This window comes from Callorhinchus milii, unplaced genomic scaffold (assembly GCF_018977255.1).
Source record: "Callorhinchus milii isolate IMCB2004 unplaced genomic scaffold, IMCB_Cmil_1.0 Scaffold1, whole genome shotgun sequence".
Lineage (NCBI taxonomy): Eukaryota > Metazoa > Chordata > Chondrichthyes > Chimaeriformes > Callorhinchidae > Callorhinchus > Callorhinchus milii.
In genome coordinates this window covers 21,687,773-21,701,250 of record NW_024704742.1, presented here as the reverse complement: position 1 = coordinate 21,701,250, position 13,478 = coordinate 21,687,773, and the positions used below count along the sequence as shown (strand labels likewise).

Below are 13,478 nucleotides of genomic sequence, written 5' to 3'. Positions count from 1 at the left end.
GGATTACTGGGGTTATTAGAAAATAAAATATTGTTTTAATTGCAAGGAACTCCACTCTCCCCAATAAGCACAGATGTACTTTTCCTAAGTATTAAGTTTTACTGACCCACAGTGATTATGAAAAGATATTACAATCTGTTCTACTTTACTGCCAGTTGCATGAATGTCATGGAATGTCCACACCAGCTTCAGTGCTACAGGTACTCTTACCTACACAATGTTGGTTTGATGCCTTCCGAAAGCCAACTCTTGGGTGGTAAGTTTTATACCACAGTCAAAGCAGTTTTTATAGCTCACGGAAGGTTTATATTGGCAGAGTTGTACAGTTATGAGATCAATACCACTTTAATACTGGCGAAAGGCTGTAAGTATAAATATGGCTAAGACTCCAAGACCTCTTGACTAACATAAAAGCTAAGAGCATGAGCTTGGCAAACTGAGTGGAGCTGTGAAAGTAATAAGCATGATATTTCCAACCTTTCAATCCAAAAGACATACAATGGAACAATATAGGAAACTAAAATAGAAGTCTTTGGGAACACTCAGCAGGTCAGGCAGCATCTATGGAGAAAGGAAAGGAAAAAAACTTTTCTTTCTCCATAGGTGCTGCCTGACCTGCTGAGTTTTTCCAGCGACTTCTGTTGTTTTAGATTTCCAGCATCTGCAGTATTTTGCATTTTGTTAATATAGGAAACCAACCTTACCCAAATTGCCTGAACAAATTGGGAGGCACACCTCAAATCTGGAGGCATTTATAAAATATAAATACTGGTACAGAGGGAATCGATTGAAAAGGCATGCTGGGCAATGAAGAAAGCTTAAACATTCACACATCAAAGTTGCTGTTCCTCCTGCACTGTCAAAACCTCCCACTACTTTATGAGGCATGGCGGAATGGGCTTTCATAGCGATAATATTACAGACATTCCCATAGAGACATTGCCAAAGATTTTTTTTTGTTTTGCCCGATCTGACGTGCAGAAGGCCATCACCAGTCTTAAGAGAATCCAAGCCAGAGTGAGAGTTCCACAAATGTATGCCACCTACACATGGAAATTTCCCTGTGTCTGGAATGGAATGAGTACTCTCTCCTGGAAGGGCCACATACTGCTTATCTAATTCTAGAAATTATAAGGCACAGTTTGGTAAGAGTTAAGGCTTGGGGACACTGAGATGTGTGTTGAGGGTATGGCTGAAGTTTAACTAGCTAACACTACATAACATGCATTTGAGAACACTGTCTGGCAAACATTGTGCTCTTTGTCCAGCCAAGGAGCTTCAGGGCTTTGGTTTGTACGATAAAGAGGAGTGGCAACAATCCCTTCTCCTTGTCTGCCCTTCCAAATCCTGCTGATGATGTGCTCTGGAGTACTGCAGACCTGCCTGATCCAGGAACTGGTCTACTGAGACCGCCAGAGAGGATCGACTTGATTCTGACTGAATTTTGAAGTAATTCCAGGCACATGTTATAATGACAGTGGTAAGCAGATATAATCTGACACAATTTTATAATATCATGTGTAATGGCCTCAAAGCAGTCCAAAAAGAACCCACAGAAAATGAGACTGAGTTCAATTTTAGCGCATGATGTTTAACTATCAATTTTTGTGAGTAAATTTGTGAACATACCCATTTCGGTCTCCAAAGATGTAATTTCCAAAGAGCCTTCTTGATTGGCATCCTCTGTATATAAAGCCACCCACTAAAGGACTGTGACCAGAAGATTTAAACTTAACCACTGGAGATTCCTTTTCTGCAAAAAAACTACCGCAGCGTTAGTTTCTAAAAAGAAATATAGCAATAGCGAACAGGAGCACTGTAAATATCGGATGAACTTATTATACCAAACACAATGTAGTAATGTCAAAGAGGAGAAAAAAATAATATCCAATACATATAATCTCGTCATAATAACATAATCTCTTCAAACAATTGGCATAATATATATGTATATACATTGGACATTTATTTTATGTGTATTGAAACAAATATGCTTTGGGATTCACAATTACCATAGTCTTTTCCCCTTGTTATCTTGATTATTCTTCCTGAGGATTTATTTAGAGTATTTGACTCCGAACAAAGTATAGTCAGATTGCCATTAGAGTCTATGAGATACTGATCCACTGCGCACCTACACAAGGGAAAAGCAGTGGAATTAAAAATGTTCGTGAATGAGAAGAATTTCTTTAGCAAACATTTCTGAAAAATACAAGGTGGTTTGATTTAATCATTTATTAATCATCAGGCTCAGGAGTTACAGACTGGGAGCCTCATCTACCAAGAGATTGTGGTATAGTGTGGGGTATTGAGTAATGCTCTTGTGTTGGTAGCGGCTTGACTCTCTCCACAAGCACTTTTGCCTGCCTTTAAAAGTCAGGAGAAATTTTCCAGGTAAATGTTCCTTCTTCAAATTGACCATTTGAACTGGACTATAAAGGGAGTCCTGTAGCTCAGTGGTTAGAGCACTCGCCTCACAAGCGAGAGGACCTGGATTTGATTCCCGGGCAGAGAGAAACACTGGGCAAGTTTCCTTACTCCACACGCCTCTGTTTACCTAGTAGTAAGTAGGAAACCAGTTGTTGGTCGATTGGTGGATTGCTTTTCCAGGAGGGGTAATAATCCGTTTTTAAAAAAAATAATTTGGTCACTCAATCCACGACTGTTTGTGGGACACTGCTGTGCGCAATTGGCTGCTGTGTTTCGCCCACAAAATATACAGTCAATTCACTTTACAGTATATGATTTTTAAAATTTTTTTTGACGGAATTACTATCCCCCGGAAAAGTGATCCACCAATCGACTAACAACCGGGTTCCTAGTTACTGCTCGGGAAACAGAGGCGTGTGGAATAAGGAAAGTAAGGAAACTTGCCCAACGTTTTGCCCTGCCCGGGAATCGAACCCGGGTCCTTTTGCTTGTGAGTCGAGTACTCTAACCATTAAGATACAGGACTCCTGAAATGCTGTTCTCCCCTTTCATCCTAACGCATGTTTTCAAAACAGTTCTTTACAATAATAATAATCCTTGCATTTGATATATAGCGCCTTTCACGTCTGGAGATCGACTCAAAGTTCTTCTATATTTACGTGAGCATTGACAAAATTTTATACTAATAGGAAGTGAAAATTGGATCTTATATGCAATCATTCTAACCTGCGTTTATCCAAGGAATCCTTAAGCGTACACGTACCTGCCTGGATTATGAAGTCCATGTGCAAATATTTCAGGTGGTTGATTGGTACTATTAAAGTAAGGATTACTTCGGGGGATTGCATAAGGTGCACTACAGGAGTCAGTATCTACATCAATTCGAAGTATGGAGCCTGTAAAATCACTGGAGAGATTACATTGCAAGTATTAGATAGAAAAACATACAGAGGAAAAATAATTGCTGTGTAAACGAAGACTGAATTTTTTTTACCCCTAGTTGATTTACAATCTAAATGTGGGCTAATAAGCAAACATAAAGCAGTGATCTGAACTGTAAACCCAAACTGACCTGTGCTTTTTCAATGAAGGTTAATTTTGCAACCCACACAGCCTGCTCCATGTGAACACTGCCTCTTGCTTGACATAAATAGGCCTGTGTATTTGAAGAAGGATAAGAGGCTCTTTGCTCAGGGATTTATAGTTCATAGTTCTAGTTGGGAATGCCACAGGGACTTGGCTATTGGTATTTCTGGCATCCAATGCAAATGATTTGCTTCTCTACAAGGAAAATAAAACTAGAGGACCACTTATCTCGGGTGGTCTCACTCATCTGACATTTAACACAGCGCCATTGACTGAAAAACGGATCACACAAAATGGGTATAGTCAGGGCAACACCTACACTCTGGTAGGTTAATGGTGGTCTGCATTCAATTTACTGGCACATTCTCTGGTGTTGCTCCTGGGGAAAGGGTAAGTCTAATCTACAACCATTCCATACTGCCTCGTAGTAACTTTACACCAATATTTCCATGTCTAATTCCAGGCTGTGTCCTCTGCTTCAAACTTTCCTCTGTAGCAACCTGTTTTTCTAAGGACATTCCACTTTAATAGCTCCCTGTGTGTCCACTCCCAGCCTCACACAGACTGTACTTGCTATTTGGAATCTGTTGGAATGGTTTCATATTCACAAATGGGAAGAGTGTATTTCTTGCACAGTTTTGCCTGTGTGCACGGCTGACGTTTACTCAGCCTGTTACTGATTTTTGCTGCAGATTTATTCATTATTCTGTACTACCCTGTCTGGCATGATCTCAGAGCTTGAAATTAGCCACTGTAGATTCTGTTTCAGATTCAAGGAGACTTCCCTTCCCTTGTTCCCTCCCTCCTCACCTGCCACCCGCCCGGGAAGTTAGGCACTTGAGTATCAACCTGGACTGCAAGTGCAAAGTTGCAGAAATGAGGCTCAAACACTGAACCCTCTGACTTAGAGCCAAGAGCACTACCAACTGAGCCAAGCTAACTCATAAGAAAAGGAAACGAAAAAGAATGAGTGAATATCATGCAATCTGATTTTAATTTTAATGAATTAAGCTAACTCCTTGGATAATAACAACAACAAATTACATTTGCATAGCTCTTTTCATGTCAGGAAGATGTCCCACGGCACTGGACAATCAAGAAATTGCACCCGAGGTGGGGGTTGGGATTAGGAGGGGTGGGGGACAGGGAGGTAGGAGGGTGACCGAAGTTGCGGTCGAAGAGGGAGGGCAAGGCAAAGGGACCCTGGGATGGAGTTCCAAAGGGTGAGGCAGAAAAGCTGAAGGCCCAACCACCGGTGGTGGGGATGCAGGGCACAGGACATGGAGCAGGCCAGAGTCGCTGAGTGGAGGCAGCGGACTGGTTGGTAAGGAATTAGCAGGTTACAGAGATAGGGAGAGAGCAAGGCCCTGGAGGGCTTTGAAACCAAGGATGAGGATTTTGAACTCTATCCTCTGGGTCATTGATGAACATATCTATGGACATTGATGAACATACGTGCATAGGTGTTGACAGAGTTTCTCAAAGTAATCCACATTTTTTTTAATCCATTTACCTTAACCCATCCATCTCTTCCATATCATCCAGGGTAATCATTCCATCACCGAGGAAGATGTACAAGAAACCATCGGGCCCAAACAACAGTTGTCCACCCAAGTGCTTTCTGTGTAACTCTGCCACTTCAATCAATACCTTTGCTGTTCTCGTATCCACTTGATTTGCATTTTTCCTGTGTACAATTTACAATGATACGCTTCTTAGTACATCTTTGTTACCCCTAACATTTCAAATGCAGCATTCTCCTGAAGACATAGTGTTTATTATTGGTAGACCAGATAAAATGAATATCAGACATTTGATATTAAAAGTGTGAATGTCTGAAACTTGAAAGAATTTCCAGTTTCAATCTGTCTTTCTGTTGATAATTTTGGTATTGTAAAAAAAATTAAAAAGTTATTGCTGATTACACTGACACAGCCAGAGGCCTATGGTGTGACTGAGGTGCATTAAATTTGTCCAGTTCACAGTAGCTTAAGCATTTACACCTCAAATGATTAATTTGCGTCCCTCACATGACAAGGCTTAGTCACTCCTCCAAGTTTCTTTCATGCCCTCCTTGGCACTCAATGGCTGAACAAAAATATGCAATAAGATCAACAGAAAAGGATGCAAACGGACAAAAGGATTTCAGAGATAATTCTTTGTAATCACTTCATTTCAAAATTTGATCTGGATGGTGACTGAATGTTTAAGTGCTCCTTTGAATCCAAGAGCGTTTTTCAAAAAACCTATTAAATGGAAAGACATTTTACTTTGACTTGAATTGACATGAAGGCTATTCTGCAACATTGCAATGTTAGCTACTATAATCTACGAAGGAGAGGAAGCCCAAAACAGGAGAACTTTGAAACAATCAAATTCTGTGACTCTGTAAATGGTAAGAAGCTCTGAGGCTTCACAAAACTGTATTTAAGATATATAAAACTTTACATGTTATCCATTGCATAACATTTGAATATAACATTTTACTACTGTTGTGCTAAAAGGTTGCACTTGATTAAACATCTATGGAATGCTCCAATGTTTTGTATGGCCACTATTGTGGTATTATGAAAATCTAAGCCATGCTAACAGATATGATAGCCCTTTATTTATGGGGGATAGAATGGTGTGCATTCTATCTTATACCAAAGATTACTTATACCAAATTAATTAATACAAACTAATTGTCTTTTACCAAAGATTACTTTGTAATCAAGGAAATAGATCTAATCGAATCTGCTAAACCCCAGCCAAGTGGCAGGCTTTATTTGTATCATGTCTAAAACTTAAGGATAACATTTTAAAGAAAAAGAGCGAATGTTGCCACTGTCTCAGGAAAGCGCAAAATAGAATCACTGACTACCAGCGCTCGCACACATTGCGGCAATATGTTACTTAACAGAGGTGCACAGGCGATGATAATGTTGTACTGAATTGTGCTAAATGATAAATGCTCGTAATGCATTCAGCAGCTGAAATGTCTGACACTGTTAATTGGGTACCTGGAAACTGTGTACTCGACCACTCTAAGAATGTGATCGTGAGGTCCAATGGCCCATGGTTCTTGATTGCTGGTATAAGACACATAGAGCTTTCCATTTCTCTTGTACTTGGGATGGAATGCAAGGCTTAACAGTCCTCTTTCATCTCCACCCTGCAGTTAAATGAAAAACACAAAGAATTGTAGAGTTAAATATGTTCTCATTTTGTTTCATCTGGAACCCAGTGGAGAGGGTCTTTTTTCATGTGGATAATTTGTTTCAAAACTCAAGTTTTCTTTTTTTCCCTCCCCTTGACTAACACACAAAAAGATTCTAAAACATTTCTCTTTAAACAACTCTCCATGTTGGGACCAGGCATTCGTCACAATTGACTTGGACATTGTATTGTACACAAAAACCTCTTATTGCACCATTATGAAGTGATTTGTGTGTGTAATCTCTGGATCTCCATGAAAACAGGTTTAAACGCTAAGAAGAATTCTTTGTTAGGTTATTAACTTGCTTTACTGTCTCAGGAAGACAAATGAGACCAGTGCTAGCAGCACTTTTTCCTGCTGTTGAATTTCTTAAAGCATTCAGCTTTACCGCAGAGTCAGCCATGAACTCCCTGTCTTGGCAATGCACTCCAAAAACAATTAAATTGATTGTCTAGTATATGAACTTTTCTTTACCCTGGAGACAGCTACATCAGTTAGCACATCTATGGTGGTCTGTGTTGCCTTTGCCTCCTATAATTAATAGCCTTTTTTTATTAGTAGCTGGGTCTAACCATTATTATTGGACAGCAGAGATGGTCAAGAATTGAAATTATCTTTGTTTTAAAAGTGAGATGACATTAAGCACCACTTGCTAACTTTATATTTATGCTGCTCAGTTTGTGAAGGATAAAGGTTACTTCTCAGGTCCAACATCATCAAACTGCGAGCTGAGCTGTGGAAAAGGGTGACATGGTGCAATTGGTTTTGTAAAGATCTACCCTCAATAAATGAACTTGATACCGTATGTGTCCAAGATATATTGATTTCTCATATGTAAAGCTGACCTTCAGTGGGGAAGGTAAACGTTATACAGCACCAATTTGTCACATTTGCCACGTTTGCTTGTAAAAACAAATACAGTTACTACATTTTACAGTGAATCCTGTGAAGCGTTTTGAGATTTCTTTCTGATGTGAAAGGTGCTATATCAATTGCAAGGATTATGCATGCTAATTTATTATTTGTTAATGTATTCCTGAATAAAGAATCCCATGGAAATCCCTGTTGTTCCGCGGGAACCCAGTTCTGGATGTGGATTGTGTTAAAAGTTCCTGTTGATCGTCACAACGTACTCCAGTTACTAGACGGAGTCTCCATTTGCATGACATGGGTTCCTGATCATGTAATCCCATCACAAAGTACTGAAAATTAGAGCCTGATATTTTCTTTTGCAATGATCACCCCTATTTTGCACTTATGGCAATGATGCAGTGAAAGAGACAAACCCATTAGTTCTGACAGTTTATACACTGAATGAAGCCTTTCTATTGACCCATCTTACCATCACCATTCAGAAAGATCATATCAGAATTACCTGTCTTGGTGGCAACAAAGATATTATCTGCTCAAACTCAAACAGGTCTACAAGTCCATTGTTGAGCAGGAAATGGGAACATTTAACACATTGTTTCGCTCCCTATTTTCTTTTGCAAGAGGTTATATTTATTGCACTCTTTCTGTGTTCCTTTCAATCGTGTACTAATCTTCTGTGTCAACTCCATGGCATAGCCCGTACAATGGGATAAAACAAACGTAAATAGCAAAATAAACAAATGTTGACATGAGACGCAGATTTAGCTTTGGTCACCCACGTGCGGCAACCAATTCCTATGCTTAAGACTCCAGCTACTGAGACTGGAGAAAAGCGATGTTTATGTTTGCTAATTCTGAACGATGCCAATCCCACTGTAGACACACACACACACACACACACATACCTAAGGAATGGCTGGAAACTTATGTGGAGTATAAACACTGGCACCAAATGGTTCAGTCTAGATTAAGGCAATTTTTGGTTCGTAATCTGTCATTATGTGTCAAAAATCATGTTACATACAGTACTATTTATTTTGAATTTAAAGTGGAATAGTGGCAAGTGGAGAGACTAAAACTGAATACAGTTTACACCAAACAGCTGGCATGAAATCAAACACAAACAGGACAAATGTTTTTTGGCAGAGCAAATTAAGGAATAATTATAATTTTTTTAAAAAAGGGTTCAGTACCTTCAAGATTTGTTTTAGGGAAAATATAGGTTCAATATGTGCAGAAAAATTAACTACTTAAGATATGGTTGTTTGGAATAATTAAAGAGTGGCATTGGGGGGTTATCTGGCTCCTGCCACCCCAGCTAACAAATTCAGTCGGTTTAGTACATTTATCTTTGTGTACTTAGAAAGTAACTCAATGCAATTTTGGTCATTCACTTCAGGATTGTTTGTGAGACACTGTTGTGTGCAACTCGGCTGTCCCGTTTCGCCTCCAAAATCTACAGTCACTACACTTCACAGTGAAATCCTGTGAAGTGCTCTGAGATGTCTCGATGGTGCTTAAAGGCACTGCATGAACTGCAAGAAATATTATTATGATAAAATATGAATTTAAATGTATAATTTACCATCACAAGTTCTTTGAAATGTACAATTGCTTCCCAGTTGTTATTTCTAAATGAGTAGAGCCATATTCACAAAATGTAATGAACTGAATAACAATTATCCCACAGCAGATTCGCTACCTGGAGCTCACGAAGCAGAACAATTCCCAATGTTTTCTGTGAAAGGGTGGAGACAGATGGTATAATTTTCCAGTAATGTGAAAAGCTATGATCTTGTCCTACAACACTTTGATTCTTTTCCCCTTTCATAGGCTTGTACAAATGTGTTTTATTTTAAATTAAAAACAGAGGCCCAATGTGGTTTTGATGTAGCTGTCATCAGAAAAACTTCTGATCCTAATTGGACTTGATTAGAATTCTTCCCACACAATCCCCATCCACTCCCATCCCCACGGAATGTGCTGCCACTTTCATCTCCCAGACTACTACTCATTCCCTTCCCAAAGCTGCTGCTACCTATCCCAAGACCACACATATCTACACTCATTGGGAACAAAATTACAATCCTTCAGCAATTCTAATGGTGTAAACCATGATTTACGAGCAACGACCATAACAAGTGAATGATTTTTGTGTTCCCAGCCAAACAGTTTGATTCCGACAATTTACTCACATGCTTAAAAGAACACTTAAAAAAACACAGAGGAATATGTCCTTTCCTGGTAGGTTTTAGAAATACCTCTGAGATGCTTGTAACTTTTAGTGTGAGGTAAAATTAAAGCCTAAACAGAAACTTAAACTAAACAACTACAACAAATTACATTTACGCAGTGCGTTTCATGTCGAGAAGATGTTCCAAGGCGCTGGATAGTCAAGGATTTGCACTCGAGCTGGGGGTTAGAAGCAGGAGAGCTTAAGGACAGGGAGGATAGAAGTAGGACTATTATATAACATCATGTTGTTGCTGTTATTTTTAATTCTTGACATTGTCACTATTGTTTCGATATTTGGTTTATGTTTTGACCCCGCCCTGGTTGGGACTCTGCGCTGAACCTCTCCACCCCCTCCACCACTATTTCTCCTGCTGAAGTGATTTAAAATCTGCTTCTTGTCGAAGAAATATTTAGCGTCTGCTGGAGAACTAAACAATACGTTGGGAAGATAGCAGTAATTTACTGTATGCTGAATGATGTGGTCTCGAACAGTTGCTTCACTATCCCAATGGGCGAGGAGAACATATATCCAATGGTAACGCAGGGGAATGCTAATGGATTGCAAAATTGGAATTACAAACTCCAAACAACCAGAAAAAGACTTGTGAGAAAGAATAATTCAGGATTCAATTTTTCTGCTGGATGGATCCAAGTGTGTTAGCTTGGCTCAGCAGTAACACTCTTATAATATAATAATATAATCCTTGCATTTGATATAGACGTCTTCTAGACATCTCAAAGCGCTTCACAGAATGGACTCTAAAGTGAATTGACTGTATATTTGAGGGTGAAATTGTCTCTGAGTCAGGAGGTTGTGGGTTTAAATCCCATGTTGGGATTTGAACTCACATAGTCTAAGATGACACTCCAATTCAGTGCTGGGAGGGGTTTACATTGTTGGAGGTGGTGTCCTTTGGATGAGACCTTAATAACAATAATAATCATTGTATTTGATAATAAACTATCTGTCTGTTCAAGTGAATGTTGAAAGATCCCATGGCCCTATTCAAAAAGAGAAGCGAGTTTCTCCTGGTGTCCTGGCTGATAATCCCCTAAATAAAATTGATCATTCATTTCATGGCTGTTTATGGGCCTCTGCTGTAAGCAATTGTACTCCATGTTTGCCTACAAATACAAGCACTTCATTCGCAGTATATCATGTGAAGCGCTTTGAGATGCTCTTCTGACGTGATAAAGCGTTATACCGAACACAAGGATTATTATTATTTAAGTATTTCTTATAGATTAGACTTGGCTTTTTTTTGGGTTGATAATGAAAGCGACTGCTTTTTTTCTGTACGTTTTGACAATTGAATGTTTCTTCAGTTAATACTGTAGTTGAGCCTTTCACCTCCTGCCACAACTCCCTTCTCTCCAGTGTAGCCATGGACCTCCTTTCCCTGTCTTCTCTGTACCTATAATAATAATAATAATCCTTGCATTTGATATAGCACTTTTCACGTCTTCTCGATGTCTCAAAGCACTTCACAGAATAGACTGTAAAGCGAATTGACCGTATATTTGTGGGCTACTTCACAATAGCCTGCACCAGATTCAACTGTGCCTCTATAGAAAACCTGGCTTTGCACCATTAAGGCTCAGACATCTGCACAGCTATCCTCCACAGCTATCCTGCACCGGATAGATTTATTGAGATTATTTGTTGAGGTAATTGAAGAAAAGTGAGATGTTTCAATTTCCTAACCAGACGCAAGCTGTCACTCTCTTCAGCAAAGCCTGTTTGCAGAATGGGAGAATCATGTACAAAAACAACAGTGCAAGCATCACAATAAACCCATAGTATGGCAACGGCAAGCTCGACACTGTCTCCATTGTTAGGGCAGCATTGGGCAGGATAGAACCCTTCTGATGCATAAACTGAGGAGAGGAAAACTGCTGTTGCAAACCCTAAACATGTCATTGCCAGAAAGCCTGGTGCTATTTGCAACAAGGACATTATAACACAACTGACAAACCCATAGATATACAAGATTCTACTAGAATCGCATGTAGGAGTATGCTAAACAGCCCATTGAAAAATCCTATCATCTTGAATAGCTGGAAATATGTAGTATGCTTACAAGCCACTTGTTAATATTTGCACGGAGCCAAGATAACCCATACTCTTAAAGCTGAGAAAACCACAAAGGGGAAAAAAAAACTCTCTTGGTAGGAAATAATTTTTCGACTTGTTGACATATTAAATAGTCTCTAGAAGATTCAGTGTTAGGCTCTTGTAAAGGAAAACAGTCCTTGAGGGCTGGAAAAGGATACATCCAGCTGCAAAGGAGCATCTGCTACTTTGCCCAATAAAGAGAAGCTACAGCTGTTAGCTACAGAACACTTTCCAACTAAACTGCTGTGCAATATTATTGATGGAGGCCAAGTGTGTAACTATCACTGAATTCAGGAACAACAACTGAACTCTACAGGTGAAGCTGTTCAGGGTCGATTGGAACCCCCACTTCTGTTATAAGTTATAAGTTCTGTTATGAAACGTATCACATTTACAACTCACATCTGAACTCCATAAATTTACAAACAGAAGATGCGGTAACTAACAGTTCACAAACCATGCAATCAGAAAAAAGCCACTGTTTTCCTTAGGATAAAGAGAGGCTGAATTGGAACTGACTACACTTCCAATTAATAGCTGAAGATTTTAGCTTCAGAATGATTATAAAGGGGAAGGATAAAACAATAGCCAATACTATAGCCAAGATATAAGAACAGATGTTCAGTGTTACATGCAACACCTTTGGTAATGTGCAACTATAATGGGAAATCCTTTTAAAGGCCAGGATCATTAAAGGCGATGAACACAGCGTGATTGGAATTTAACCCCAAAATGAATGGGACATTATATTGGTGCAAGCAATACATTGATGTTTGTACAGTAATAATAATAATAATAATAATCCTTGCATTTGATATAGCGCTTTTCACGTCGGGAGGACGTCCCAAAGCGCTTCACAGAACACACTATAAAGTGAATTGACTGTATATTTGTGGGCGAACGCGGCAGCCAATTGCGCACAGCAATGTCCCACAGACAGTCGTAGATTGAAAATGACCAATTTATTATTGTTTTTGGTTTTGGAGGGATTATTATTAGGCTCTGTGTGGAGTAAGGAAACTTGCCCAAGGTTTCGCCCTCTGCCTGGAATTGAACTCAGGTCTCTCGCTTGCAAAGCGAGTGCTCTAACCACTGAGCTACAGGACTCCACAACTCCACAGGACTTTCACTCCACAGTAAATTTATCACCCCAAGGGAAATAGCTCAAATGACTACTTATCAGAGTTGACTAGTTATCCAATGTACGTCTCAAAAGTACAATGTAATAATAATCCTTGCATTTGATATAGCGCCTTATCATGTCTTCGAGACATCTCAAAGCGCTTCACAGAGTATACTGTAAAATGAATTGACTGTATATTTTGTGGGTGATATGTGGCAGCCAATTGAGCATAACGATATCCCATAAACAGTCGTGGATTGAGTGACCGCATTTATTTTTGGATAACAACTAGGTTCCTACTTACTGCTAGGTAAACAGAGGCATGTGGAGTAAGGGAACTTGCCCAACGTTTCAGCCTGTCTGGGAATCTAACCCAGCTCCTCTTGCTTGCAAGGCAAGTGCTTTAACCACTAAGC

At 39.4% G+C, this 13,478-nt stretch overlaps 1 protein-coding gene across 1 annotated transcript in view; it reads right to left on the bottom strand.

Moving 5' to 3' along the window:
* The window catches only part of LOC103182246 (hedgehog interacting protein), a 69,106-nt gene that overhangs the window by 19,022 nt on the left and 36,606 nt on the right, over window positions 1-13,478 (bottom strand). The window contains exons 5-9 of the mRNA XM_042341719.1: window positions 6,519-6,670; window positions 5,030-5,203; window positions 3,194-3,337; window positions 2,013-2,134; window positions 1,630-1,753 (exon numbers count right to left, since the gene is read on the bottom strand). Coding sequence (XP_042197653.1) covers window positions 1,630-1,753; window positions 2,013-2,134; window positions 3,194-3,337; window positions 5,030-5,203; window positions 6,519-6,670 — 716 coding nt within the window. The remainder of the gene's footprint in view (window positions 1-1,629; window positions 1,754-2,012; window positions 2,135-3,193; window positions 3,338-5,029; window positions 5,204-6,518; window positions 6,671-13,478) is intronic.